The sequence below is a fragment of the Zonotrichia albicollis genome, chromosome 21 (assembly GCF_047830755.1).
Source record: "Zonotrichia albicollis isolate bZonAlb1 chromosome 21, bZonAlb1.hap1, whole genome shotgun sequence".
Taxonomy (NCBI): Eukaryota; Metazoa; Chordata; class Aves; order Passeriformes; family Passerellidae; genus Zonotrichia; species Zonotrichia albicollis.
The window spans coordinates 7,698,004-7,724,420 of NC_133839.1; the positions used below are offsets into that span (position 1 = coordinate 7,698,004).

Sequence of the window (26,417 nt, forward strand, 5' to 3'; positions counted from 1 at the left end):
ACAGGTGCAAGCCCTGCTGGAAGGGACATATTTGAGGGCGGTCATCTCATGGTGGGCTGCTTTTGGCATTTCCTCTGCAGCCCTAAATCCGAACCAGTGCTTGAAACTTTTCCACGGACGTATCAGTTCGTGCCGGCACAGCTCGGCCGAGGGGAAGGGCTCAGGGCCGAGCCCCGGGGGGATGTTTGAGCCCAGCGTGAGCGCCGGCCAGCTGGGGAGGGCGTCAGAGGACTGCCCTCGGAGGGACATCGTGTGTGAGGGGCACCCGAAAGGGCCGTGCTGCTCCCCGCCTCGGCCCGGGCTGTGGGGCCCGGTGGAGGGGAGGGTTCCCGGGCTTCCCCCTGGTTTGCCGGGCAGGTTCTGAGAGAGCGGGTCACGGCCGGGAGCTGCCCGCACTAAAAATGGCCGCGGTCCCCCTTGGGTTTCACCGGAGCGAAGCCAGAGAGGCTCTCCGCTGCCAGAAACAAACATGGCTGCCCAGTCACCGCCCCTGCTGCCCTCACTTAAGATGGCGCCGCCCGCGCCCTCAGGCGCGCTCTCGCCAGCAGCCAACATGGCGGGCGGAAGACGCGTGTGGCGGGGCCAAGATGGCGGCGGTCACCATGAGGCTGCCGGCGGCCCGCGCGCCCCTGGATTCCAGCGCGCTCCGGGGCGGCGAGAAGCACCTGGTGGCACCGGGGGACACCATCACCACGGACACGGGATACATGAGGTGCGGGCAGCGCCGGAGGAGCAGGCGGCGGCGGGGTGGCGCGGCTTCGGGCTGTCCTTAGGTAGCTCGCTGTTTCTCCGCAGGGGCCACGGTACTTATGTGGAGGACGACAAGCTGATCGCCTCGGTGGCCGGCGTGGTGGAGAGGGTGAACAAGCTGGTGTGTGTCAGGGCGCTGAAGGCCAGGTGAGCGCGGCCGCGGCGGGGCGGGCGGCAGCGGGGCCTGGCTCGGCCGGGTGAGGGAGGTGAGGTGTGAGGTGTGTGACCGCCGCTCTCTGCCCCAGGTACAACGGCGAGATCGGCGACATCGTGGTCGGCAGGATTACGGAGGTAAAACCCCCTGTTTGCCGCGGTGCCCAGGAGGAGGAGGGTGGTTGTGGCTCAGTCCCACTTCTAAGCGCTTCCCGGCATCCTAAAACACTGACACACATCAGTGTCCTTGCTCAGGGTACTGGGAGCGTGTGGATTTTAACTGGGATGGGGCTGGAAGAAGCCAGCAGAGCTGTCCCCTCCTGCACTTTGGTAAGCTGTAGGTCCCATTCAGTTTTTGAGTGTGTACCCATAAAGCTTGGGTGATTTTTTCCCCCTTAGGTTCAGCAGAAGCGATGGAAAGTGGAAACAAATTCCAGGCTGGATTCAGTCCTGTTGCTGTCGTCTATAAATTTACCTGGTGGGGAGCTGGTGAGTGAGCTGGTTGTGTTTTGCATGGCATCCTAAGGTCCCCCACCAAGAGCTACTGATGGGTGTTTTCTCATTCTGGGCTACATGTAACTTTCCTTGTGATATTTCAGAGAAGGAAATCAGCAGAAGATGAGCTTGCAATGAGGGACTACCTGCAGGAAGGGGATCTCATCAGTGTATCCTTCTGCTGCTCCCATTGACAGAAGAGCCAAGGGCGTGGGAAGAGCAGGGAGAGCTTGGCTGGCCTGGCTGGGGGTGAGAGCTATGCTGGGGTGGCACTGGGCAGCCTTAGGGACCCTGTTTCCTTAAGTGGCACCAACAGGCAGAGGTCCAGTCTATATTTTCTGATGGAGCTGTGTCACTGCACACCCGGAGCCTGAAGTATGGGAAGGTGAGTTATTCCAAAGCCCTTGATCCTGGGTTCATTCTGCACCAGCTGATTTGTATAAGGCCTTTTGGAGGCTTTGTTAAGAAAACAGCTACAGAGTAGAGCAGGATGTTGTTATAACCCATTCCTGCAGGACAGGAAGACTCTTTGCTCTTCCATGGGACCACCAAGCAGAGTTTCCCCAAAACAAAGGAGGTGTCCTTGAGTTGCTCTTTGATCCACTGCTCTCCCTATCCACAGTTTCAGCCTGCTAGTTCTGTTTTCCCCACTAGCCACTTGGGAATTAAATCCTGTGGAGAGATCTTCTCACTCCTCTTCTGCTGGCTGTTGCCCCTGTGACTTGTTCTTCTCCCCAGGGCTCTATTTTAGGCTTTACACAGTTGGCATTTATCTCTGGTTTTGTGCATTGAAATAAGCCAAGGGGCCGTTGGAGCGTAGGCTGCAGTTTGGGATTACCAGACCAAGGGTATTAGCACTTAAAAGATGAAAGGGAAGTGTGCTTATTGCACAAAGGGTGAAGGACAGTGATTGGATTATGAGGGAAAATGTTCTGCTAAATTGGGCCTCTGACTCCTCATTTTTCTGCAGGGATGGTTGATGTGTAGTTACGATCAAGATATTATTAACATTTGCGCTAAGCACTTAGAGTATTCTTCATCTTCAAAGGGCTGCACAGGCATTAGCTAATCCTCCCAGCGCTCCCAGAGGCAGGCAGGTTTTACATTCACTGTTTCACAGGAAAAGGTGTTAAAACAGAGTTGTTCCTAGGCTAGGAATGGAATGAGTGTGTATCAGTGACTTGGTGTTATGTGGTGGCTCATGATGTCTCTCATGTTGAGTTTGTGGTCTGCTCTCCAGCTTGCCCAGGGAGTGCTGGTTCAGGTCTCTCCCTCCCTTGTGAAACGGCAGAAGACTCATTTCCATGACCTGCCCTGTGGTGCCTCCGTGATCCTCGGCAACAATGGCTTCATCTGGATCTACCCAACCCCGGAGCAGAAGGATGACGATGCTGGAGGCTACACTGCCAACCTGGAGGTGAGTCCAGGGAGGTGAGCCCTCTTCTGCCAGTGATGGCTTTTTGTCTGACACAGTCAGAGGCACCTGAGTAACCTGAGGCTTTCAGGATCCTGGGTTAGGTTCACAGCAACACTTTTCTCCATGCATTATTTCCCTGTGCATTCATCCCTTTTCCTCTGTCCTTCCTCAGCCAGTTCCCTTGTCTGACCGGGAGGTGATCTCACGGCTCCGAAACTGCATCATGGCTCTGGTTACTCACAAGATCATGCTCTTTGACACCAGCATCCTGTATTGCTATGAAGCATCCCTTCCTCATCAGGTACAGGAACCACTAGTGTTTATTCCACACTGAGGGGAGGGAACAGAAAGGCTGCTGAAATCAGAGTTTCATTTCAGTTTACCAAAGCATCCTGTAGTATGAACTTTCCTCTTCTGCACAACATAAGTTGCCTTGCACAATTTCAGGGATAGTTTGAAAGGTTCTGCCTCTGGCAAAGTCTAACTATTCCTAAAGAGGGATCAGTCCCTTTTTGATAGATGTTGTGTATCCCTCACTGGGATTATGGACCCTTTAATTCCTGTGAGAACAGTGTTAAATTTGGCATTGTATGAGGGTACAGTGCATTTTATGAAGCAATGAAAAAGTAAATGTCATGTATTGTACAGAGAGCAGGCTCATGCCTGTACCCACATCCTGCACTGCTGCAGGACTGCCTCCATTTGCCCTCTTGCTGTACAGCTTTTCACTGTGATTCCTGCCAGCACTATCACAGGCAATTCTCTTCCCATAAATAAATGAGATCTGAATTCTGCTTTCATTCCCAATGAGGTGTTAATTATGCCTTGGACCCTCTGCCATAGATCTTTTTTCACCACAACCCTCTAAACTCCCTTGCTGGTTGCTGCCGTGTGCCAGGGACCTTTGTGTCCCCACTGAGTGCAGAAGTGGTTGTTGATTCCTGGTGCTCATATTGCTCTTCTTTCCACTGCAGATCAAGGACATTCTCAAGCCAGAGGTGACAGAGGAGATCGTTCTGGAAGCTCGACAGAGGTTGCTGGATTCAGAGGGATAGGATAGGGCACGTGGCCAGAAGCAGTCATTTGAAATCCCAGCATGGCAGCTTTGATTCTCAGTATTATATGGTTTTTTTCAGTGTTCTAGTTCTCAACATTCATTCCACACTTCAGAAACCACCAAAATTCCTCACTCCTAGGATATCTCCTGTGTCCTTTTAGTACAAAGTAGTACTTAAGTACAACAGCCTTTTAGTGCAACGGCCTGAAAAATTGATATCTGACCTTTATAAAGATCAGATGCAACTGGGACCTGTCTCCTAGCACCTGTTGCTGTGTCTAGTGCCCCAGAAATTTGTGCAAAATGACAGAGAGGAAGAGATTTGCTTTGTGATGTTTCTCTCTCCCCAGAACATGATTTGGCTTTTAATTTACTTGTGATACAGATCTGCCAGTCTGTCCCCTGATTGAAAGCCCTCATTTTTAAGAATGTGTTTGGAGAACAGGAGTATCCACAGCCTTGCTAACCACAGTTTGGGTCTGGCTGTTCATGGCTTGAATGTCTCAGGGGTATGAGATGGGATATGGCTGTGTCTGTCCATATGAGCCAGGAGCTCTGGACAAGCAGAGTCCTGGTTTGTGTATATCCTGCTGGTCATTTTTTATGTCTGAGAGGTGAGCTCCTCTTCTGAGGAGTCACCAGTATGGTTTTGTATTAAGTATTTTACATTTCAATAAATTTTTTGAAACAAATCAGTCCTTCAGCAGTGTGTGCATTGGCTTGTTTTTAGCCTAGCTTGAGAGCTGTGGTTGGCTCAAGTTTCCTTGTGCTAGGACACTTGGAATGGTTCCACTGCTTTATCTCCCCTTCAGCTGCTGCCCTTCATCCCAGCAGGACCTGACCTTCCTCTTCAGCCCTTACAGGGTTCTTCTGTAAGGATTGCCTGGTGTTCACAGTGATTTTCCAAGCATTTTCTCCCTGCAGGATTCCTTGGAGAGGTGAGTCAAGCAGAGGTGACTGGGGGTGACAGGGAGCTCAGTATGACACTGCTGAAGATCTCCAGGCCAGTGTTTAGAGGTGGACATGTTGAGCCAAATGTTGGCAGGCAGTCATGTTCTCTGTGAAGATTGTGATGTTTTCCCTGAGAATCCTCTCAGCTCCAGGTGCTGTATTAGAGCTGGTTTATTATATCTGTATTCCATCTATTAGTATTGCAAATATCTCCTTGCACCACAGCACTAAATTCCTAAAAAGGATGATAAAACATCCCTGAATCCAACTGCACGTTTCAAATTCGCACTCTTGCTTCAGGCAAACGGGAAAATTCTTTCCTCGGTGTTTTCCTGGGAATTTCTAGTTCTTGTTGCTGTCCCTGCAGCTCGGGCCGCTTTCCCTGTGCCGAGCAGGCACTAGATGGCACCTTTGGATCGCGTTTGTGGCACTTCCCTTCTCCAAACAGCAGGGCCTGGGCGGCTGCCACCAGCGCTGCTGCCCAGATCCTAAAGCACAATGGGGTAAGGACAAGCAAGGACATGGCTAATCCGTTCTGCTGCTGCACAACTGCCCGTGCTGCCTCTGAAAATAGCACTGAACTTCTTGGGGGTATCACTGGAATGCTCCACACAAGGCCTGGGAATTGCTGTTTTTGAGTTTTAAGAGGATTTCCTAGTAAGTGTTGCAACAATCAGATCCTCAAGATGACTGGGGAATTTTGAAAACCAAGGGTTGATGGTGACACTTTCAGGTCTCCATGAGGCTGCTGGTAGCCACATAATACACACCTCCATTGATAAAACTGGTTCAAAAAGGCTAAAAAAGCTTTAGCAGTCTTCATCTTTCACTTAGAAAAGTACATTTTTTTCCCCCCTTACCCAATGCTGTAATTTAGCAGCTGTTTATCTTATTACAGGGGCAAATTCAAGGATTTCTGCTAAAAACCAACTCAAGATCTGGGCTGCTTTAGCTCTGAGCTTTCTGATTCCTCCTGCTTGCTGCAGGATTCCTGATATCTTGCATTAATGATGAGTTAAATGGGGGAGGCATGTGACTCATCCAGTTCCCTTACTCCTGATTACCTGGCACTTTTGTTTTTAAACCCAAGTAGAACACCAGCTGGTGGGGTTTGGTTGTGGATCTTTCCTGATGGGAGGGAACCAAAGGTCTCAGTATGTTCCCCAGTGACCATGAGGGGTGATTATTGATCTTTGCACATTCAGCCAGTGCTGTGCCAAGACCTAAATTCTGTAACAAGGCTTCAGCAAGGTCATTGCTGGCAGTTCCCATCCAGCACAGCTCTGCAAACCAGCAGCAACCAAACAACAAGCCAGCAAACAGCAGTGGCCCCTTAAATTCTTGAAATAGTCTGTGGGATTGTGCTGGGCAACTTCTAAGCAGGAAGGGTGAAAGGGAAGAAACTATGGATTGGATTATCTGGTTTAAGAATAAATAAAAAAAAGTAGTTGAAAGGAGGGTCAGAATAACCTAATAAGTGTTCATTTTTCTGTGAGGAACTAAAAGGCCCATGCAGGCATTACAACAGCTCAGACCAATCTGATTTCTTTGCTCACCAGTGTCTGACACTAAAGCAGCTGTAGCACCTCCTGTGCTGCCTCCTCCAGGGTTAACACATGGTGCAGCTGTGCTCAGAGGTGGGGTTGGTAACTCACCCTTCCTGGTGAGTGTTGTCTGTAGGAATAAGAACACAATATCACTCATGTGCAAAAAGAATTTCCTTGTTTCCTGGTGCCAGTGTTCATGTACTAATAGCAAGGATTCCTTTACTCCTAGGAATAACCACTGAGATTTTAAATTTGTGCTAATGGGTTATTAATCCAATTACTGCTGCTTATTGCATTACTTCTGTACCAGCCATGCAGTTTTGCTGTTCAGCTGAGAGTGGTACAAATAAAAAGCTTTGCACAGACCTGAGAAGAGACAAATCCCACTGAGATTTGAGACGTCTTGAAATGGTTCTCTCAGGTTCCTGAGGACTGTTAATTAGCATGCTAAGTTTTATTATTTGGTGAAGAGGTTGAGTTTTAAAAATATTGTTATGGAGAAAATGTCACTGCAGCTGTTGGGTGAGAACCCACACTTAATGGGAGGTAAACAGAAAAAGTGCTGAAGTATCTCTTAGGAAAAAATAAATGGTGGCAGGTACATGGACTTGATTAAAAAAAAAAAAAACCTCTGAAGCTTTTTTTAAAAACTTATTCTGTATTCACACAACTTTTCTGTCTCTAAAAATTCTAAATTTCTTCTTATTTTCTTCTCTAAAAATTTCTGAATCTACTGGGCAGCTTTCAAGTTTAACAGGAGAGTCATGTTCACAAAACTGGCAGCAGGGCTGGGGGCAGAACATGCAGTACCCTTCAGGAAGGGGAAGGCAGGTATCTCACCATGATATTTGGGAGTGACCAGCTGACTCATCTGCCTCTGTATTGTCCCAGATTAACCACAGCAGTGCTCTGGGAAACAGGAAATGCTTTTGGAGAAACTGCTGAGTGGAAAGAGGCTGGGAACTGCTGGCAAAGGACCTGCCCCACTTTGCTGCTTATGATTGCACAGCGTCAGAAGGAATAACTGCCTGTTGGCCTGAATGATAAACTCACCTGGTCTGTTAAATAAAAACTAAGTGCTTTCCTCTGCACAGATCTCAGGCAAGGCAGGAAGAGCACATTTACAGCCTGTACTGTCCACAGCACAGCCCTGGAAGTGTTCAAGGACAGGTTAGGGCTTGGAGCAACCTGGAAGATGTCCCTGCCTGTGGCAGGGGTAATGGAACATGATTGTCTTTAGGGTCTCTTCCAATCCAAACAGTTCTGTGATTCTATTGCATGTTTGGAATGACTTTTGCTTAATTTGGTGAAGGTTTTTCTGACTATTGTGGACCCATGATTGTCTTCTGGAGTTTACTCTGCTTTCAGCCCATGGTAGGAGAGATTATCCAGGATGCTGCAGTCAGACCCAGAAGAGAGTCTTCATTTTACAGTGAAGAATGGTTGGTATTGGGTTTTGTAACAAATTTCTCTTGGGCTGCTTGGCCTGTGCTGACAGCTTCATTTCCTCCCTTTCCTCCAGTCCATGGGAGCCCAGAGGGGGTTGTATCACCTCAGTGAGAAGCTGATCTCCTTTACTGAGATAAACCTGGAGAAATTCCACAGAGTTCAACAGATGTGACCTTGGATTTGCCTCAGCACGAGAATTTCTCTCTCCTGTGTGGGTGTGTGTGCAGCACAACCAGTCTCAGTACCTGCAAACTGAGTGATTGATGGAGAAATCCAATAGAAATGGTTTGAGCTCAGTCTCCTGACTAAGAATTAGTGATGTAGGAGCAGCCTGGCACAGCAGAGATGGAGGATCCCGCAGGGCTGGATGAAGTGCTCCATTTTGGATGCTATTGTTAGAAGATGAAAAATACAGGTCTGCCAGAGACTTTGAATATGGCACAGGAGACATGGAGTGTGTTTGGATTTGTCACAAGGGAGGAGTCAGTATAAACAAGCTGCTCTGTGTCCAGATGGTTGCCCTGAGCAGGAGGCTACAGCACAGAATTGCAATTGTGTGTTCTCCTGTTGTCGAGTGGGAGCAAGCACAGACCTTTGACCAAAACACCTTGACCTCAAGCTGCTGCCTTGACCTTCTTTATCCCCAAGGTGAACTGGAGAATGTATGAAAAACTAAATATCTTCAGCACCACGGTCTGCTCTTTAGCTCAGGGAACTCTCAGTGCCTGCTGGAGAATTTGGCAGTTTAACTCCATCTTTGTACTAAATGGTGCACAAAAATAGGTCAATAAAATATTTTTTCAATTGTCACTGGTCTCTATGGCTGCTTTTGGTATCGAGTTCTGTGTATGCTGAGAGCATTTATAAGGAGGTGAAGTCCTTTGTGCAAGCAGGGTGACAGATTCCTGGCTGTGCACACAGCTGATCCTGTAAGGATTTCTTCTTCCCTGTCCATCTCTGCAAGCATCCAGAGCTGGCCAGAGGCTCTGAGACCCCTGCAGAGTCAGATCTGTGGGAAAACAACTTGGGTGGCCCTTCTAAAGAGGTAAGGGTTTTCACATGAGCGTTTTGGGGCCTTTTCACAGGTTTTTTTCCCCAGGATCATAATTAGTTGGGGTTGGAGGGGATCTCTGGAGATCATCCTGCCCAACCCTCCTGCCAGGGCAGGGTCACCTGGAGCAGGTGACACAGGAATGTGCCCAGGTGGGTTTGGAACGTTTCCAGAGAGGGAAACTCCACACCCTCCCTGGGCACCTGTACCAGAGCTCTGCCACCCTCAACACAAAGCAGTTCTTCCTCCTGTTGCGAGGAAACTTTTTATGTTTTAGTTTATGTCCATTGTTTTTCATCCTGTCACCGGGCACCACTGAAGAGAGCCTGGCACCATCCTCGGACACGCCGGGGAGATATTGACATGGATATTGACATGGATTGCTGAGATCCCCTCTCAGCCTTCCCTTCTCCAGACTGACCCGGCCCAGCTCCGCAGTGTCTCCTCATCAGAGAGCTGCTCCAGCCCCAAATCCTCTGGATGTCCCTCACAGGACCCTCTCCAGCCCCAAATCCTCTGGGTGTCCCTCACAGGACCCTCTCCAGCCCCAAATCCTCTGGGTGCCCCCACAGGACCCTCTCCAGCCGCTCCTCGCCCATCTCGCCCTGAGGTGCCCAGCCCTGGGCACAGCGCTCCAGATGCGCCTCACCAGGGCCGCCTGAAGGGAGGATCCCCTCCCTCGCCCTGCCGGCCACGCCGCTCGGAGGCTTCTCCCGGGAGCCTCCCCTGCCCTTCCCCGCCCGGCCGGTGCCCGGAGCCGGGATCGGGCGGGAGGCGGGGGCGGCGGAGGAGGAGGGGCCGGAAGGGGATGTGACCGCCCGCCCGCCGGCCCGGGGGTTCCGGGATCTCCCTCGCCGCCTCCGCCGCCCCCCGCCAGTCCCGCAGCCCCGGGCTACCCGCGGCCCCTCGCCCCGCTCCGCCCGCCCGGCCCCGCTGCCGCCCGCCCGCCCGGGGATGCGGCCGGCGCGGTTCCCCCCGGCTGCCCCGGCCCGGCCGCTGGGCAGGACCCGGCCTCCCGGAGCTCCCCGGCCTCGCAGCCCCGCGCCCGGCTCCCCCTGAGGCAGCGGGCACGGGGCGCCGGCCCGGCCGCCCCAGCGCTGCTCCGACGCCGCCATGGCCCCGCCGGGCCTCCCGGCCCCGAGGTAGCGGCGCTGGAAGGAGCCCAAGCCCGGTGACCGAGGAGCCCCGGTCCCATCCCTGCAGCCCGGGGAGCGTGCGGAGCCCACCCGGAGCTGCTGCTGCTGCTTCGCCCGGAGAGCTGCCATGGTTCCAGCGCACCTGACCCTGCTGGACTTGAGCGATACTTGAAGCCAAATCCCCGTGGCTCTTTGGCCTTTGCTAACTCAATGCTATGCAAAAGAAAAGGAGGAAAAAAAAAGAAACCTTGTCACTCGCTGTGGTGGGAATGGCTGTTTCCTGCCCTGGGTGAGCCCATGTGTGGTTTCTTGCTTGTGAGATGAACTGATTCTCCTTTACCCGGTGGAAGACACACTACATATGGCAACCTGAAACTTTGGTACTGCTTGGTCATTGCTGAGCGGTTGGAACTTTTACTCGTTTGTTTTGCTTGTTTTCTGTTTTCTTTTTTTTTTTTTTTTGCATAAAGTCACCTAAGGAGCCTTGTTGCTGTCTTCAGGAGCATTGGAGGAATTTGTCTTAATTCTTCACCTCAAGTGACTTTATCCCACTGTGAGTGCCGCCAGTGCACCCACCTGAATACCTTCCTCCTTCAAAACTCCTTCCCAGCCTGGAAGATCAGGGATCACGGACTTCTTCGGAAACTTCTCGTCCTGGGAAAGGCTGCCCATAGTTACTTTATGGGGCAGCAGCCTGGAAAAGTTCTTGGGGACCAAAGGAGGCCAAGTCTGCCTGCCCTGCACTTCATCAAAGGAGCAGGGAAGAAGGAGTCATCGAGGCATGCGGGCCCACACTGCAACGTCTTCGTGGAACATGGTGAGAAGTTTCTATTTGTAGTAGAAACTATTCCATTTGGTTTAATTTTGGTTTGCTGAGCTAGGTACAATATGGATTTATTCAAGACCATGGAGCAGATACAGACATGTACTTTATGGAAGTCTTGTTTTCTTTCTCTTGCTGCTTAATGCAAATCTTCTGTGATTTGTTTTTTAAGAAAATACTTGGGTCAGGTTGCTCGAAAGCTGAGGAGAGGTTATTGTACAGCTAAAGGTGAAATGCAAGGAAGTAACTTTTTAACACTGTAAAAGTTTCTAATTTCTGCCTTGGTTATGTTCTGGTTTGCAGTCTGGGGAAGTGTTTGATCCTTTTTGAGTTGTCTGTGTCATAGTACAGACCAGCCTCAGCCAATGGTGATGCTGTGGTCAGTCACAGGTGTTCTTTAATTATCTTTACCGAAGGGACTTTGCTACTTGGAAGGGAAAAAAGCCTTTATTTTGGAAAGTTTGTGAACTTACTGCTGTTGTGAAAAGAGTTTCTTGTGGCATTTGGAGCAGCTTTGCTCAGTGGTTTCTCATAGCTGGTTAAACCTCCATCCTGTGCTGGGATGGATTGAAGTGCTAGAGACCAAAAGTTTGGGGTAGAGCAACCCTGTCACTTGCTGCCCGTCTGCAAAGTATGGGAGGAGTTCAGAATCTCAGGAAATAAGCCAAATGAAAACTCAGTAGGACTCAGAGGTAGATTTGGTGACTGCATCAAATTCTTCCTTAAGCAACAAAAATCAACCAAACGACCCCCTCCCACTCCCAAAACTGTAAACTGAAGGCATCTTTGCAGAAGTGAGGTGCAGAAATGCATTGTTTTTGCTTAAACTTTGGAGTAATCCTTGCTTTTGCACAACACTTTAAAAATTCTAATACATTATTAGAATTTTAAGAGATTTCTTTGAGATGATGTGTTGTTGACTGCTTTCTTTGACTGGAGAATATGATTTTGACAAAGCTTCTGCAACAGTTTTGTCCTGTAGAGGAAGTTTATCTGTGAACAAAGCAAAACTGCATCTGTAATCTTTAGAGATTAAAATTGAAATATTTGCTGTCTGAGAACACAATCTAGTTAGAGGAAAAGTTTTGATTTGTTCTTTCTTTTAAAGGGCTTTGCTTTCTAGCTTTTTCTCATTCTGTGTTTCTAGAAGGGCCCAAGGAATTCTCTGCAGTGTTCAACAAACACACAGAGATCCCATGTTTACCCTGCCCTGCTGAATTACTGTTTTGAGTTACTTCAGTGTTTTATTCTCCCATACAGTGTTAGTGCACTGAAGAAACTTGAGGTAATTAAGGGAAGGTTAGAGAATATCAGGGCTGACTTGTCCCTGTGATGTCAAACCTGCTGCTGGATTTTTCCTTGCTTTCAGTGCTGTGTTATACCCACTCCTCCACCCCCAGTTTGGTTCCTGATTTTACTACTTTGGACAGAGTTTCAAGGTCAGGTGAGGTACAGCCAGAGCACTTGCTGCAAGCAATACAACGTTCTTAGTCCCTCTGGTGCTTTGCTGTGGCAGAAAAGCCAGAAACATTCTTTTTTGATCATCTAACAGCAACAGGCAGATGGTAACTTCTTGCCAGTGTGACCTGAGGTCACAGATCCCAGCACATTCACGAGGAAAAATGGCATCTCTAATGTCCATGTGCCATATGTCCACGAGAGACCTTGGTGTCTTGATTTAGAAGGGAATAAACTTGAAAGGGGACATCAGGGCTAGGACATCTGTTTAAAGAATTGCAAAAGATCAGCTTCGTTTATACACATGAGGAAAAGTTTTGTCCTTTGAGTGGAGGAAAAGGTTCTTCCAGGTCCTGGCAGTAGAAGGCAGTACCACTGGTGTTTGTTCAGCTCTCTTCTGAGATTGGGTTGCTCCTGTCCTGAAAAATGCCATATTAAAAATCTGGACAAATTAAGAGGGAACAAAGTTCGTTTTAGAAAGTTCTTCCTTTTCCTTTCAGTAATTTGCCTTTACAATACATAGAGTGACATACTTTATAATTAATGAACAGATCAGTATTTAATGCCTTCAGTTCTATTCAGTTATTGTGCCATGGGCTGTAGTTCATAAAAATAAGATTGTTGGTTTTCCAGGGCTTAAATATTTGCATGTTTCCCTTTCAGTATGTTATTACACAGTTTCTTCTAAATACCAAACACTGTATCTGATTTCTCTGTTGCACTGTGGGAACTGGTTTGTCCCGGGAAAATTGTGTTTCTGGCTTTTCATAACTAAGAAATGCTTTAGGAGAAATTCCATGGTGGGCCACTTAACCCTCTAGAGACAGGTGAATTCTTAAATGCACTTGTCTGAAGTTCTTGTGTATTAAAGGCTATGATAAAACAAACATGAGAAGTGGAATTTTTGGTAGCAGGGCTCTCCTTTTAGGGTTATTTTTATAAATGTATTCATGATCCTGGTTTGGTGGAACATGCAGATTTCTACTGAGGCTCATCCAGCAGGCACTTAGTGAAAGATCTGGATTGCTTCAGTGGTACCAGATTTGGCTGAAAGGGTTGGTGAATATTATCAGATACTAACAGTGTAAGGCAAAATAACTTTTAGCAAAGTAATTCCGTTTTTCGGTCGTCGCACTCTCCGTAGCACCCAAAGCAACACATGGAGAGGCTTCTGAAAAGCCAAGGAGGCAACTGGCCAGAAATCAGCTCTGCTGGTGCTCAAATGTTCTGTGAGAATAATGCAGAAAGGCTCTAAATTTTGTCCTGAGCTGACAATTGAGGAGTGCCTTAAGGGGAATAAAGTAATCTATGGGCAAGTTTTGGGCTTGTCTCTTTGTGCTGCTGCTTTCCCCACGGAGGGTGTTTTACAAGCTGGAGTTCACGCTCGTGTCGTTACCCTGGGCAGCAGAGTAGCCCTTGCTGGGATTTTACAAATTTCACCCTGATGCAGATTACTCCAGCTCACAGTTTGCTTGCAAGCTTGAACTTGAGAGGAATTATAAAGGCAAAGTTTGGTTCTTTCTCTCTGCTTTCCTTGGTGAGAGTTGAATCTACAGTCACTGCTTTTTGGGGATATCAGCTGAGAAAAAAGTGTGGCCAGCGGACAGTTAAGGGGAAACACTCTGTCAGTGCACCTTGAAATTGGCACACAGCATACATGATGCTGAGATGAGGAAGAGATTGACAAAGCACTCAAACAAAAATGGCCTTTTCATAGTCTTTCATAGTGTTAAAATGTGGTCTTAGAGTTTCTCTTTCAGCAGGTGAGTGATAGGGGAGCTTAAATGAGCTGTTTACCTCACTGTAAAGAGAGATAAACTGCAGAACTGGATCCATTTTTCTTAAACATTTAGTGCTGAGTATAGCTGAAGTCAGTCAACTACAATCTCTGTCATGTTAGATCTGAATTCTTTCTCTTACAAGGGTGCTGAAAGATTTTACTGCTTTAATTAGGAAGCAATTGTGCAAAATGGATCTATAGCACCAGCTTGCCACAGCTGCCAGTTGGAGATGTGCCCTGTACAGTTCACTGTGAGGAAAAACCCCAACAATTAAAAGTACCATTTCCTACATTATCGATTAAAAATAAATTTTAAGGGTCTCTATGTTTAATAATCTATCTTGTTTTATGCTGTTAAGTTTCATGTTTCAAGTACTTCAATTGGGAAAATGAATAAATTACATTGTAATCACTTCTAAGCATATCCTGGGCTGATCCCACAGTGTGGGCAGAAGGGGAAATTCTTCTCCTTCTTGCTCCACTATGCTGAGACCCCTCCTGCAGTGCTGTCTCCAGCATGGGAAGGACATGGAGCTGTTGGAAAGAGTCCAGAGAAGGCCAAGGAGAGCTCCAAGGGCTGGAGCCTCTGTGCTCTGGGGACAGCTGGGGGTGTTCAGCTCAGAGGAGGCTCCAGAGAGGGCTCAGAGCTCCTTCCAGTGCCTAAAGGGGCTCCAGGAGAGCTGGAGAGGGACTGGGGACAAGGGATGGAGGGACAGGACACAGGGAATGGCTGCAAAATGAGGGTAGATGAGATATACAGAATAAATCACTCCCTCTGAGGGTTGCACAGGTTCCCAGAGAGGCTGTGGCTGCCCCTGGATCCCTGGAAGTGTTCAGGGCCAGGTTGGACAGGGCTTGGAGCAGCCTGGGGTAGTGGAAGGTGTCCCTGCCCATAGCAGGGTTTTGGAGCAAGATTACCTTCAAGGTCTGATTTTTGTACTCATTATCCTTTATCCTGCAGGGGAGCTCAATATGTCTTCCTCATATGCAATATACATTTATTAGGAAGTCAATTGCCCATACAAGGAAATGATTTAAATGATACTCCTTCCATACTAGAACTGTTTCTTCAAACCCATGTACTTAAAACTCCTGCATTTATCTCTTTCCATTGTACCTCAGGGAATTTTTATACTTTGTCTCTGCTTCACCAGCTGCAAAACCTGAGACTTCAAAGAAACTGCTTTACTACTCCTGACTCCACTTTAGACCATTCACCTGAAATTGGATCATTAGCACTGGCCTAATTGGAAACCATTTTTTAGTCTGCCTTCAGTATTTCAGGTTTTCATTCTGAACTGACAAAACTTTCTTTGTTGTCAGGCTGGGGATTTGGCAGCTCCCAAATTTCAATTTCCATCTCTATTAGGAGAGACTTATCTCCAGCTTTTGGGATCATTGCTTATGAATCCAACTTCACTGTGCCTCAGTATTAGCCTGGTTAATGCTGACATCTGCTGCATGCTGAATGCAGATTTGTTTACTGCCTCTGACTGTATCCCTTCTCATCATAAAAATCACTTGCTGTATTTTTTTTTTTTGCTCCAATTATCAAATACTACTAGGTTTTGCTAAGAAGCTCTTCCACAAAACTTGGTCTATGATTGGAATATATATGGAAAGAGACCTAAGACTTTCTAAACTGCTTTTCCACAGGCTGAGGTGGATGATGATGATGATGGGGAAAGGCTAATCCCTTTCCTGGGCAAAAGCAGTTCTGTTCTGTGCGCTGGCTAATCTTTGATAACTTGCCATATTTAAGCAGTTGATCTCCTTCATGACTAATAGGTAGTAGTTGCTCATATGCCAGACTTTCATTAACAGATTATGGTAGTTCTGCATTCTTATTTACAAATTTTAATAGGGAGGCTGTGGTAGGAAATCAGGATAGGGAGGCAGGAGAAGGCTGCAGGGTATTAGCATAGAAATCTTCCCTTGTAGGAGACCATCTCTTTCAGCACACTTCAACATTTACCATCAAACTTGCAGTATTTTACACTGAAAAGTTTAAATATGAAGCTTGAAAATGAGGAGTTGACACAGTCCTGTTGCTGAGAGTCCTGAGAGTTCCATCCCTGGTGCTCTCAGTGTCAGGCTCTGTGGCAAATCATGAGGGTGCAGAAAGGTGGAAATGGCCTTGGAAAGTCTTGTCCTGCTGACTGTCACTTTAGGGTGGTGATGCTGCTGTTGGGTTGTGCCTTGGAACAACAGGGATGTGTTTCCTGTGTAGGAACTGTGACAGAGCAGACAAGAAATAATTGGGAGAGTGCTTTGATAGCCCTGGTGTGGATGGGACTGCAGGCAGAGCCTTGGCAGGTGCCAATGGGGAACGCTCTTGGCTGGCAGCAGGCAGTGGGGATGCAGAGCTGCAGGAGTTAGTCCAGCTCTTCACACCCAGCTGACACCAGTGTTGTGTTCAGTGAAAGTTCAGAGCACCTGCCATGGATTTTGAGGTGTTTGGAATATTTCAGCATCACCAGGACATTCCTGCAGCTTCCTCAGTGTACTTGAGCCACCCTGTAAAGTTTAAAACCTGGATGGCTGTGTGGGTGGACATTGGGTGTGTTGCAGGTGCCATCTCTTTCAGCTGTACAAAACACTCTGATTTGCATTTACAAAGACTGAAGGAAGTGTTTGAAACATTAGTGACCTTCTGGAGTATTTTTTCAGATGGAAAAGTACAGATTTTGCTTTCCTTATTCTTTGGCAGGGGGAAGGGGCTGCCTTCCCTCTGCAGTGTCTGCACCCAGCAGTGTTCTGTCAGTTCAGCCATGCTGTGCCATTCTTGTGAGAAGGAGTTAGTCTCCTTATAAAAGGTCTGTTGTGAAGTCTTTTGCTGTAGGAACATCCAGAGCAGTTCCAGCAGAGAGAGGGACTCTTGCTTCTTTGCTTCTGTGACTCTCTTTTCATTCAGCTCTTACTCTGCTCTATGTTGATTGAAGATCAATCTAAACAATCTGTAGAGGTTATTAATCTGCTTGCCAGAGTGTCCATTTAATTGGTTTAAGGAGGATTCTTGGGCAAAAAGGTAATGAACATTCAATTTTAGTGAGTAAAGCTGCCTAAGGCAGTGTCTTTTCTTAGTTCTTAACTAAATTAGTTCTTAGTTCTTAACTCTGGTCTTTAAACTTCTGTGTTTAATGCCAGTGTTGCACTTAGATATTATCATTAATTTTTGTGAGATGGCTGGAAGTTTCATCATGCTGGTGGCAAAATTTGATATAATTCTGCTAAAATGGTGTGTTGTGCTCTGGGAGGAGTTCCTCTCTACACATTTCCTTGTGTGTCCTGAATATCAGCTTGCTTTAGTTTTTGCTTAAGTACTTTCTGAAATTAGTGTTGAAATTAGATTTAGGGTTTTTTTCATGTATATTTTCTTTTTTTCCAGCATTTTTCCTGGCTGTTACCAGCTGGGTTGTGAAAAGCAGGAGCTTGCTTTTATGCAGAGTGATTGCTGCTAATTTACATGGATACGAGCAAGCTCATCATTCTTTCATGAGTGAGAAGACTGCCTGATTTATGTTGTGTCATTTCTGAGCACTGTTTTTACCTAATGAATAGAGTTTCACAACAGATTATTAATCATTAAGACTTTGGTTTCATTGTGTGTATTAAAGAATCAATATTGCTACATGTTGCCTGCCTTGAGAAGCTGCTTATCCATTAGTGCTGCTTTTCTAAGGCATTCTGGTGCATTTATCATTTTGGCTGACTTAGTTCCTACCTTATTCCTGCCACGTTTTCCAGGGCCTGAGCTGTGTCCAGCCTGCCTCTCTGCAGATTCCTCCTTTGAAGTGCTGTCTGAGCAGTAGCAAATGTTATTTGCTCCAGTCTCTCCTTAGAGCTCATGAAATAGTAAAAGGCTGGACCTTCCTCTGCTGTGGTTTGCACTCCACATTTGCATCAAAGAGGGAGTGATGGCCTCAGAAACTCAGGGAATAATGTGTGATGGAGAATATATTGAATTACTCTGCTGCCTGTTAAATGCTGGGTTTTGGATGGCAAGACTTGCTGAGGACAGGATTCCCCACTGGCTGACCTGCTGTTTGTTCCCTGTCCAGTGTCCATCTCTGCTGGAAGCACAGAGTGACCTGGGCATGTTCCCTGTGCTTCCTGTCCCTCTGAGCTGCAGAGGAGGAAATTTCACTTGCTCTGCGCATCCAGAATCCATCACACACCCACACGGGCTCTGTCAGGTTTGGTAGTGACCCCAGTGACTGATCTCCTGCCACTGCACACCTGGGGGAACTGATGGCGAATTCATGGCCTTTTTTTGTGCCTGTGGGTTCCCAGAATCAACAAGGTTGTTTTTCCAGAGGCTGAATGTGTGAATGGTAGTGGGATAAGGACATGGAAACTTTAAATAGGAAATTCTTTGGGCTTTCAGGAAATGTTTGCTCTGTCATTCGTGTTCAAGTTGCCCAAGTTCAAAGGCTGCTTGTTATGTTCAGCCTCATTTAACATACCTGGTGAGGGGCTGTGCCCAAGCTCTCAGCTCCTGGCCTGACCAAAGGGCTGTTATGCAGTAAACACAACTGTTTTCACTTGTTTTTTTGTGAATGAAATTATTTAATTAATTTGAAGTGTTTAAAATTATTTACTTAGTTAAAATTTAAGCTTTATTACAAAGGTGTAAAGCAAATGAAATTGTCATTTGGGGCAGTGGCCACCAGATGTCTTCTGTGACTCTTCACTAACTTGCTCTGATTAAAACAATCCCTGCAGTGAGAATCGTCTTGGAAATGAACAAAAGTTAATTGGTGAGAACCAGGGTCAGAAGTGACAACTGTGAATTTCAGAAATAGTGGCTGTCAGGTCTTTTTAGATACTACCAGAACCTGTAATCTTTGTGTGCTTGCTTGCTGATGAAAAAAGTTTGGTAGGTGATGTTTGCTTTCACTGTTAATGGGAAAATCTTGCTCCTTCATCTCCTCAAGCTCCATTTTAGCCTGTTCTTTGTTAAAAAAAATAAAATAAATGGTTTTCAGTTCTGCATTCCTTTTCACTTATTGATGTCTTCTGCAATTGGTCTAATTCCCCTACTTCTTTTGTTATGCTCACTGACTTTTAAAAGATATAAATACTTTCCTAAAATTAATATTAAATATTAGATTCCTCTCAGTATAGAAATTGATTAGTTAAATCCTCTTGTAGCATTAAGTTCAACATTTGTGAACATGAGCTTTTTATGGCAAGGATGCTCAGGGAATATCTGGAAACAAATTCAGCCTGTGACACTTATTTACACAGTTGGTGTTGTCTGAATGTCAGAATTGCTCTCACAGAGCTAATGGTGGAGTTAAATTGTTATGAAGTCATAACAATGCTCACTAAAGCAAAGCTGTAATCTAGTAATACTCTATTTTACTTAAATCTCTTTTGGGTGGGAGAATTTTATAATAATGAAGATTTAGTGCATCTAGCAAAATAGTTTAAGCTATAAATATGTATGTGTGAATGGGGCTTTCTTTTTGTTATTTTTATTGGCTCTAAGTTCCTTTCATTCCTGATATAAGTCTGACAACACATAATGTTCATTTAAAAACTACATCCCATTTTAGCCTGAATAACTGGAACAGCTATTAGAGCCATTGTTGTCTGGCTACACCTCATGTTTGCAAATAACTTAGGAAAGCTCAAATGAAAAGTTTTGAATAAATGCCAAGCTGTTATTTCTTCTTTAATATATTTAGCTAGATGGATAAGAAGCTGCATTTAAAAGTCTCTGCAATTAAACCATTACTTCTTACAAGACTTATTGATGGATTGCACTAAATGTGTTTGCTATATACATTCTTTTTTTTTTTTTTTTTCCTCAACGTGCAGCTATTTAATAGAAAATAGATGTCCTTTACAGGAAATGAACTGGAGGGAAGACAAAGCTCTTCCCATCATTTGATACTGTTGATGTTCATGTAGAAGCTGTAATTTCCCTGGGCTCTGCAGATTGTCTGTTATGTCTAAATAGTGCCTCCCACGCTGAGGGTGGATGTCAAGGTGCTATCATGTTTCAGGTTTTAAGTAGTAATTATTGTTATGAGGTGATCACATAAGACAGTGTAAGTGTTGCTCAACCTTTCAAATTCCATGTCATTGGGGAAAAAAATCTGTTGGGGAAACTTCAGTCTAATTTAGACCTCACTGTGAGAACTGCTGGTGGTTTTTACCTTGCTCTTGCTGAAAAGTGGGATAAAAAAGGCTTTTCTGACCACAGGTACACCACCAGATGTCGTGTGGGTTGTTGTGCTTGTGAAATACAACTTGGAGGCATAATCTGGGAGATAATTCTGGATTTGCTGCGGCAATTAGTCTGGAGAGGGTCAAATCCTGAAGGCTGTGGCTGGTTACCAACACCACTGAGCTACCTCTTAAGTAGGTAATATTTTGAGCCAAGCAAAAGGAGGAACTAGAATAATAAAGGTTGGATTTTTGGAGGCAAATGCTGGCTTGAAATGCTAATATAATCATCTTGGTGAGTGCAGTTTTGCCTCTGCAAAGCAAAGGCAGTGCATGACATTTCATTGAAGACCTGCTGCAATGTTGATAAGCCGACCTCTCCTGAGAGGAATTGTGAACTTCAGTGAGCAGCAGCATGGCTTTGTAATCGTGGTTAAAAACACAGGATTTGAAAAACATTAAATGAAAATAGATCAGTGCTGCATTCATTATCAGGTAAGGATTCAAAGAACCGTGAAATGTTAACTTGAAGTATTTTGCATTCCACTCATAGGAATAAGTAGCACAAATCCAGGGAGGCGTTTTTGCTCTGATTTGTTAGCTTGGGCTGCTTTTCCCCAAAAAAATGAATATTGCATTGTGTTTGCCATGTCCACATCATTTAGTCCTGCCTAACTAGAGAGGCATTACAAACATGGAGGGGAAAGTCGCAGACACCAAGAGAGCCGTGGCTGTGCAGCTCAGCCATCTCCGTCATCCGCAGCCTTCCCAAATTAGGAAGCGGTGGCTTCAGCAGCCGGGGAGCAGGATGATGTGGAGCCCCTGGAATGAGACACATTTCATGGCCATGGGCAGGCCTGAATCATTGCTGGGGGTGCCTCGTCACCCCAGAGCCCTGAGTCACAGCAGGGGCAGAGCTGTGTCTGCCCGCAGATAAAGGGTGGATGTTGTGGCTGAAATGGGGAGATCACCACTCAGCCACTTCTGAAATAGCTACACCATGTGGTAGCCAAAGTGCTTGGCCGGGCTGAAATACCTTGGCCATTCTACCTTTAAACTCCTCCATGGATGTCACAGGTTTTTAAATTTAGGAGGAATGTGGCTCTTCTGTGGTTATGAGGCTTTCATCTGCTGAAGCTGTATTTCAGAAAGTTGGTGTGCTGCTTGTGAAATGCTCCCCTAAGGCAAACAAGCCCTTCGGGGAGGGGGACTGAGGGCTGGAGTGACTCAAACAGGCATTTTACATCTCAATTATTAATACAGCACTTTTTATGATTCTCAAATTGGAATTGCTAGAAGCTGAATTTTAAAAATGTAGTAACTTCTAAAATTTTTAGGAGTAAAGCTAACGCTGTGCAAGTAAAGGTGCTGTCTTCTACTCCAAGACCTCTTTACTACAGTCTTGCACAATCACACTTATATTTGAGTTCTCTTTATCTTGCTGCAGTGTGTTCTGTTTGTATCCGTGGTCAGCCATGTGCGGGTGTCCATAAGGGATGAGTCCAGGTGATTTCTGCAGAGTAAGGTCTTACCTGAGAGGACTCACACTCATAAGGTAATTGCAGGGTGCATTCCTGACTTATAATCCAATTCTGATTTATTTAAAATGGATCCAAATAAGCAGTGCTATTAAAAATTATTATCACAAGGATGCCGGGTGCAAAGCTGAATAAATGGATTTCTTTTAGACTACAACAAATTGGATTAAAGTGTGTTGGACGCTTCCCCCTGTGCCTCTCTCCCCATCAAAAAAGGTATTTAAAAAACCAATCTGAGTGCAATACTTTAGCAAAAAAGGGATGGAGGAGAGGTGTGTGAGAGCTTTTGCTGAGTTTTGTCAGTGACCTCCACCTTGACTCCATGTTGTGGTGGGGCCGAGCTGTGTGAATGCAGCTCCTGCCCTAACAAAGCCCCACAGGAGCCAGGGATGTTGGGATTCACCTCCTTGTGCCATGCAGCACTTCTGACTCCTCTGGAGTACAAATCACCTCCCTGACTCCTGATTTCAGGGGCTGCCATCTCAGTCTGGGCATCCAAGGTTTGTGGCTGTGGGGAGGGAATTGCTTTTAGCCTGGGATCATACCTGGGACGTTTTATGAAGCTTGAGGAGCTGCCCTTGCCAGGGGTTGGCCTGGGGGTGTTTTGTGAGATGCACAAGTAAAAGCAGATAGCAGGGATGGGGGAGGAGAGCCATGGAAATGTTCTTTTCATGTTCTTTTCCAGCTTCTCCAGGGCTCTTCTGCGAGCCAGCCTGGGTGACAGCTCCTGTTCCTGTGACACCACAGATAAACCACAACAGGGACTTTGGATCCTGCTTTTCCTTGTGCCACCTCCTCTCTTCCTCCCACACCTGGCCCTTGCACACAGTAGCAATGTGCTACCAAAAGCAGACTAAATAATACAGAAAAAACCCCAGCTTTTTCTTTGCACCTGACATCAGTGTTACATTGCAAAGAATAATTGAGATTTATTTCAGTCATTTCTCCTCTGTGCTGGGCTTGTCCTTGGATATGTAATGTGTATTTTTAGGCTGGGTAATTGAGGTTTGTGTAGGCAGTGATTCCAGGGATGCACTGGTGCTGAGGCAGATGAAGTCCTGTGTTATTCCTTGTAGCAGGGAACAGCATCACAGATAGTTAACAAGTGCCTGCTTGGATTATTCCTAAATCAAAACCAGATCCTTTATCTTTATGTTCTTTGCCATCACAAAGCTGCACCTTCTTGTTCTATAACCCATATAAATGGTTAATAAGATTTCTTCATAGGAGGGAAAAAGGGTTGAAAGCATGGCAGTGCTTGAAGGTCCTCAGAGATGGAATAATTTGTGTTTGCTGGTTTGAATTGGAAGCTCTGCCTTTTGTGCAGGTATTGATGCCAACATGGAACGCTGTGCATGTTTATTTGGCTTTCATTTATTCATTGGAGTGGGTGAAGATTAAACTCTTCTGGATAACACCTCTAGTGGATGCCTATCCTACTGGCTCCCAAATTTGATCCTTTGAAAAATCTGTGTTGTAAATCCCTGATATTTCACGCTCATCTTGTAACTGCTCACCTTTTGTCTTTCAGTGTGTTAAAGCTGTTTATTTTTATTTGTTTTGATTATTTTGGAGTTGGTTGCTGTTGGCTTTCTTTGTCTCTATCAAATTGTTCATTTTTTCTCTTGGAGAAACAACTGTCCATTTTCAAATTGGATGCTCTTGCAGGTTGAGTGATTGCTTTGTATTGTGTAAGACTATGGAAATCCTGCTGTTGAGCTGAAGCAACTGAAATCCTTGTTTAGAAAGGAACTAATAATTTCTTGCTGCCTGCTGGAAAAGCTGTTGGCCTGCTCCTGCAGGTGACCTGCCAAGGATTTAAGAAAGAAAAATTGGGTTTTATCCTCTTTTTTCCTGGTTTTAAGATGGTCAAAGCTGGCATGAAAAATAGTGGTTTTCAGAGAGAGGCTTTGTCTGCCCAAAGCAGCAAAAAAGAGCAAACCTAATCTTGTTTTTCTTCTCAGGTCAGCTTTAAGTTCTTGGATATATTAGCTTGCTATTGAAAATTGAAAATAATATTTTTTTCTTTCTGCCCCTTTAAGTAAAGGGTGATGGCTGCTTTGCCCACTCAAATTGATATTTTGGTATCTTTCTATACTTGTTCCTTCTTGCTGCTTTTTGGGAAGATTGTCTTTAGGGATTGGCAGTGTCCTTTTTGGGGCAGCTGGATTTGAAATGCTGGTGGCATTTGGGTAAGGTGACATTGAGTCATCCCTGACATCCCTGCTGTCCTCTCCCACCACAGCCTGTGACCCTGGAGCTATTGATCACTGCTTCTGTAATTAAACATGCAAGCTGGTGTAACTCCTGAGCAGCCTGATGGTAGGAAACACTTCTGCAGTCTCTAAGGTGCAAAATACCACCTCCAACAGCTCAGTGGAACCAGAAAATCAGACTTGTTCTGGGGAAACTTGCTTTTTAGCTTTCTTGATGACATGGATCAAAGCTTTTAGCCAAACTCATCTGTACGACAGGATCACACTGAACGAAGCCTGAAGGATTATGTGGACAGGAGGCTGTTGTGAGTTATAACAAGAAGCTTTGTTTTGAAAACCTGTGTTTTTCTCCTACCTTGCAATTACAGGGGATGGGACTTGGATTTCCACTTTGTTCTTGCCAGTTGTTGAGGCCTGACCTGGAGCTTGCTGGGAGGTTGGCAGTGTGATTGCAGCACTCCAGAGCAGGACAGACACTTGGGACTTCCAGTTCAGACACTTTTTCTCATCCAGCCTGCAGGTTTTTATCTCTTTTAACAAACAGTCGCAGAAATTGAAGAAACAATGCACAGGTTCACATCTCGGCAATTTCTCTTCTTCCATGAACCCTGACCAACACAGCAATGGGAAAGAAAGAACATAATTGTAGCGAAATGTTATGTGTGTCTCCTTCATTCTGCAAAGCCTATATTTTAGGGAAGATTGTATTGCTGGACTCAATAGTCCAGAAACATTGTCCTTCCATTTCCTCTACATTGTCTCTTTCCTACAAATACTATTTTCATAAGATGCAGTCAGAACGAATGCCTTTTTTATATATATATATGTCTTTTCTGTGTCATAAAATAACCATTCCAGCTGAGATCAAGTTCATCCTTCATCCATATTCAAAGGAGGAGTCTTAAGGATTAATAAAAAGCTGAATCTGGAGGAGGCCATCTTGCCTTCATGATCCTTTGGGCTTTGAGATTTTGGTTTGGAGCATTTGGTATTTTTTTTTACCTCATGTCTGGGGACATTTTATCATCCTCCTCTTTCCTGTTCCAAGCAATTACCATTTATTTTATCTTCAAGCAGCAGCCTGTGGCAATAAATTTTAGGAAATTCCTTCCCGCCCTTTATTAAGCCCCACATAATAGCTTCCGCTACTCACTCATACATTCATTAGGAAGAATTAAACGAGTGCTGGCTCCCATTAGCAGAGAGTTTAATAACCTCTCCAAGGGAAGGTGCAGCAGATTGGAATAAATGAACAGGAGCAAAAACAAATGAAATAACTCCATAGAATATGCTCAACTAATTCGTTCTTAGAAAAACTACTTATTTACACGAGCGTCGCACTTCAGAAGTTGTCGGTTTGAAACCCCTGGCAGAAGAGTCCCTGAAGATCTGCAGGCAGTGACAGTGGGAAGGGTTCTGGGTACTTTAGGGAAAAAAAGGGGATTTTAGTGTGTCCTGCTCACTTCCCCAGCTGCTGGTGCTGTCAGCAAGGCTGATGGCTGTGCTTGTGGACTGCAGGGAGGACATCTGTCCTGCAGGAACTGGGCCATCACTAATAGCTCAGCTCATCTGCTAGCAGCCACACCACAGCCCTTGGATGCCTGTGATGGCTGATCCCTGCCAGGATGGGCTGTGGGGAAAGCACAGTAAGGAAATTACCCCTCCTCCATTGGTTCTTAACTGTTGTTTTAAAGGAGATTCACGCTCAGCTGACAGTTGGCATAGGAGAGATCAGTGTCTGAGTACCCCTAAGTGGCTTTTCCACGATAAAAGATAATATTGGAGGCATTGCTGTAGGGAATTTCCTTAGGAAATTTCAACTTTGACTACAAATGGACCTGGAGTTGCACATTACAGGAAGAGTTTTGCCGCTAGTTCTAGTACTTTCCATTATTTGACAGTATTTTAATTTTCATGTGAATGATCTGATCCACGCAGATGAAGGAAAGTTGCTGGCACTCATGTAGATCCAAGTGCTCTTTTGCTGGATGTGCATTTCCTCTTGTCTTGGTGGGAAACAAGCAGAGCTTTGAGATGTGCTCCTGTGTGTGACTCGTGACAGCTCCGTACCCTGGTGTAAAACAAACACTGTACCCACCGTGGGCTCGCAGTGTCACACTAAGTGTCTCTCAGCTGTGCTCAGCAGCCTTTCCTCCTCCAGGATCTGATACTGACACTTTGTTTTCACACACTTCAAAGCTTCAGACTGATTCTCTCTTGAAAAAAAAAAAAAAAAAGAAGAATTCTAGTAAATAAAGCAAATGAAAACTCTACAGTAGCAGTTTTCATGGCTAACGTTTCATATTGGCAGTGCTGACAACCTTGTTTTCATTTTGCTGTTACCTGTTTTGGAGACAAAAATGTCATTGTTCGAATGTAATTCAGGTCTTGTGGATGAGAGAGTTTTTTGAGATTTTGT

At 45.7% G+C, this 26,417-nt stretch overlaps 2 protein-coding genes across 2 annotated transcripts in view; both read left to right on the forward strand.

The window, feature by feature from the left end:
- The first annotated feature begins 537 nt into the window (after window positions 1-537).
- Window positions 538-4,567, forward strand: EXOSC2 (exosome component 2). Its single transcript, XM_005495224.4, has 9 exons — window positions 538-712; window positions 796-897; window positions 996-1,041; window positions 1,303-1,392; window positions 1,503-1,568; window positions 1,715-1,783; window positions 2,639-2,815; window positions 2,988-3,116; window positions 3,790-4,567. The coding sequence occupies exons 1-9, from the start codon at window positions 588-590 to the stop codon at window positions 3,868-3,870; spliced, it is 885 nt and encodes a 294-aa protein (XP_005495281.1). The 5' UTR covers window positions 538-587; the 3' UTR covers window positions 3,871-4,567.
- Window positions 4,568-10,146: 5,579 nt separating this feature from the next.
- ABL1 (ABL proto-oncogene 1, non-receptor tyrosine kinase) overlaps window positions 10,147-26,417 on the forward strand; it is an 80,097-nt gene continuing 63,826 nt past the window's right edge. Inside the window, exon 1 of the mRNA XM_005495225.4 lies at window positions 10,147-10,823. Within this exon, the coding sequence (XP_005495282.2) occupies window positions 10,688-10,823 (136 nt within the window). The 5' untranslated portion in view covers window positions 10,147-10,687. The remainder of the gene's footprint in view (window positions 10,824-26,417) is intronic.

Bases quoted from the DNA above. Each gene is read 5' to 3' on its own strand.
- EXOSC2 (XM_005495224.4), top strand. From the start codon at position 588: ATGGCGGCGGTCACCATGAGGCTGCCGGCGGCCCGCGCGCCCCTGGAT. The intron at 713-795 runs GTGCGGGCAGCG...GTTTCTCCGCAG, and splicing joins ACGGACACGGGATACATGAG to GGGCCACGGTACTTATGTGG. The intron at 2,816-2,987 runs GTGAGTCCAGGG...GTCCTTCCTCAG, and splicing joins GCTACACTGCCAACCTGGAG to CCAGTTCCCTTGTCTGACCG.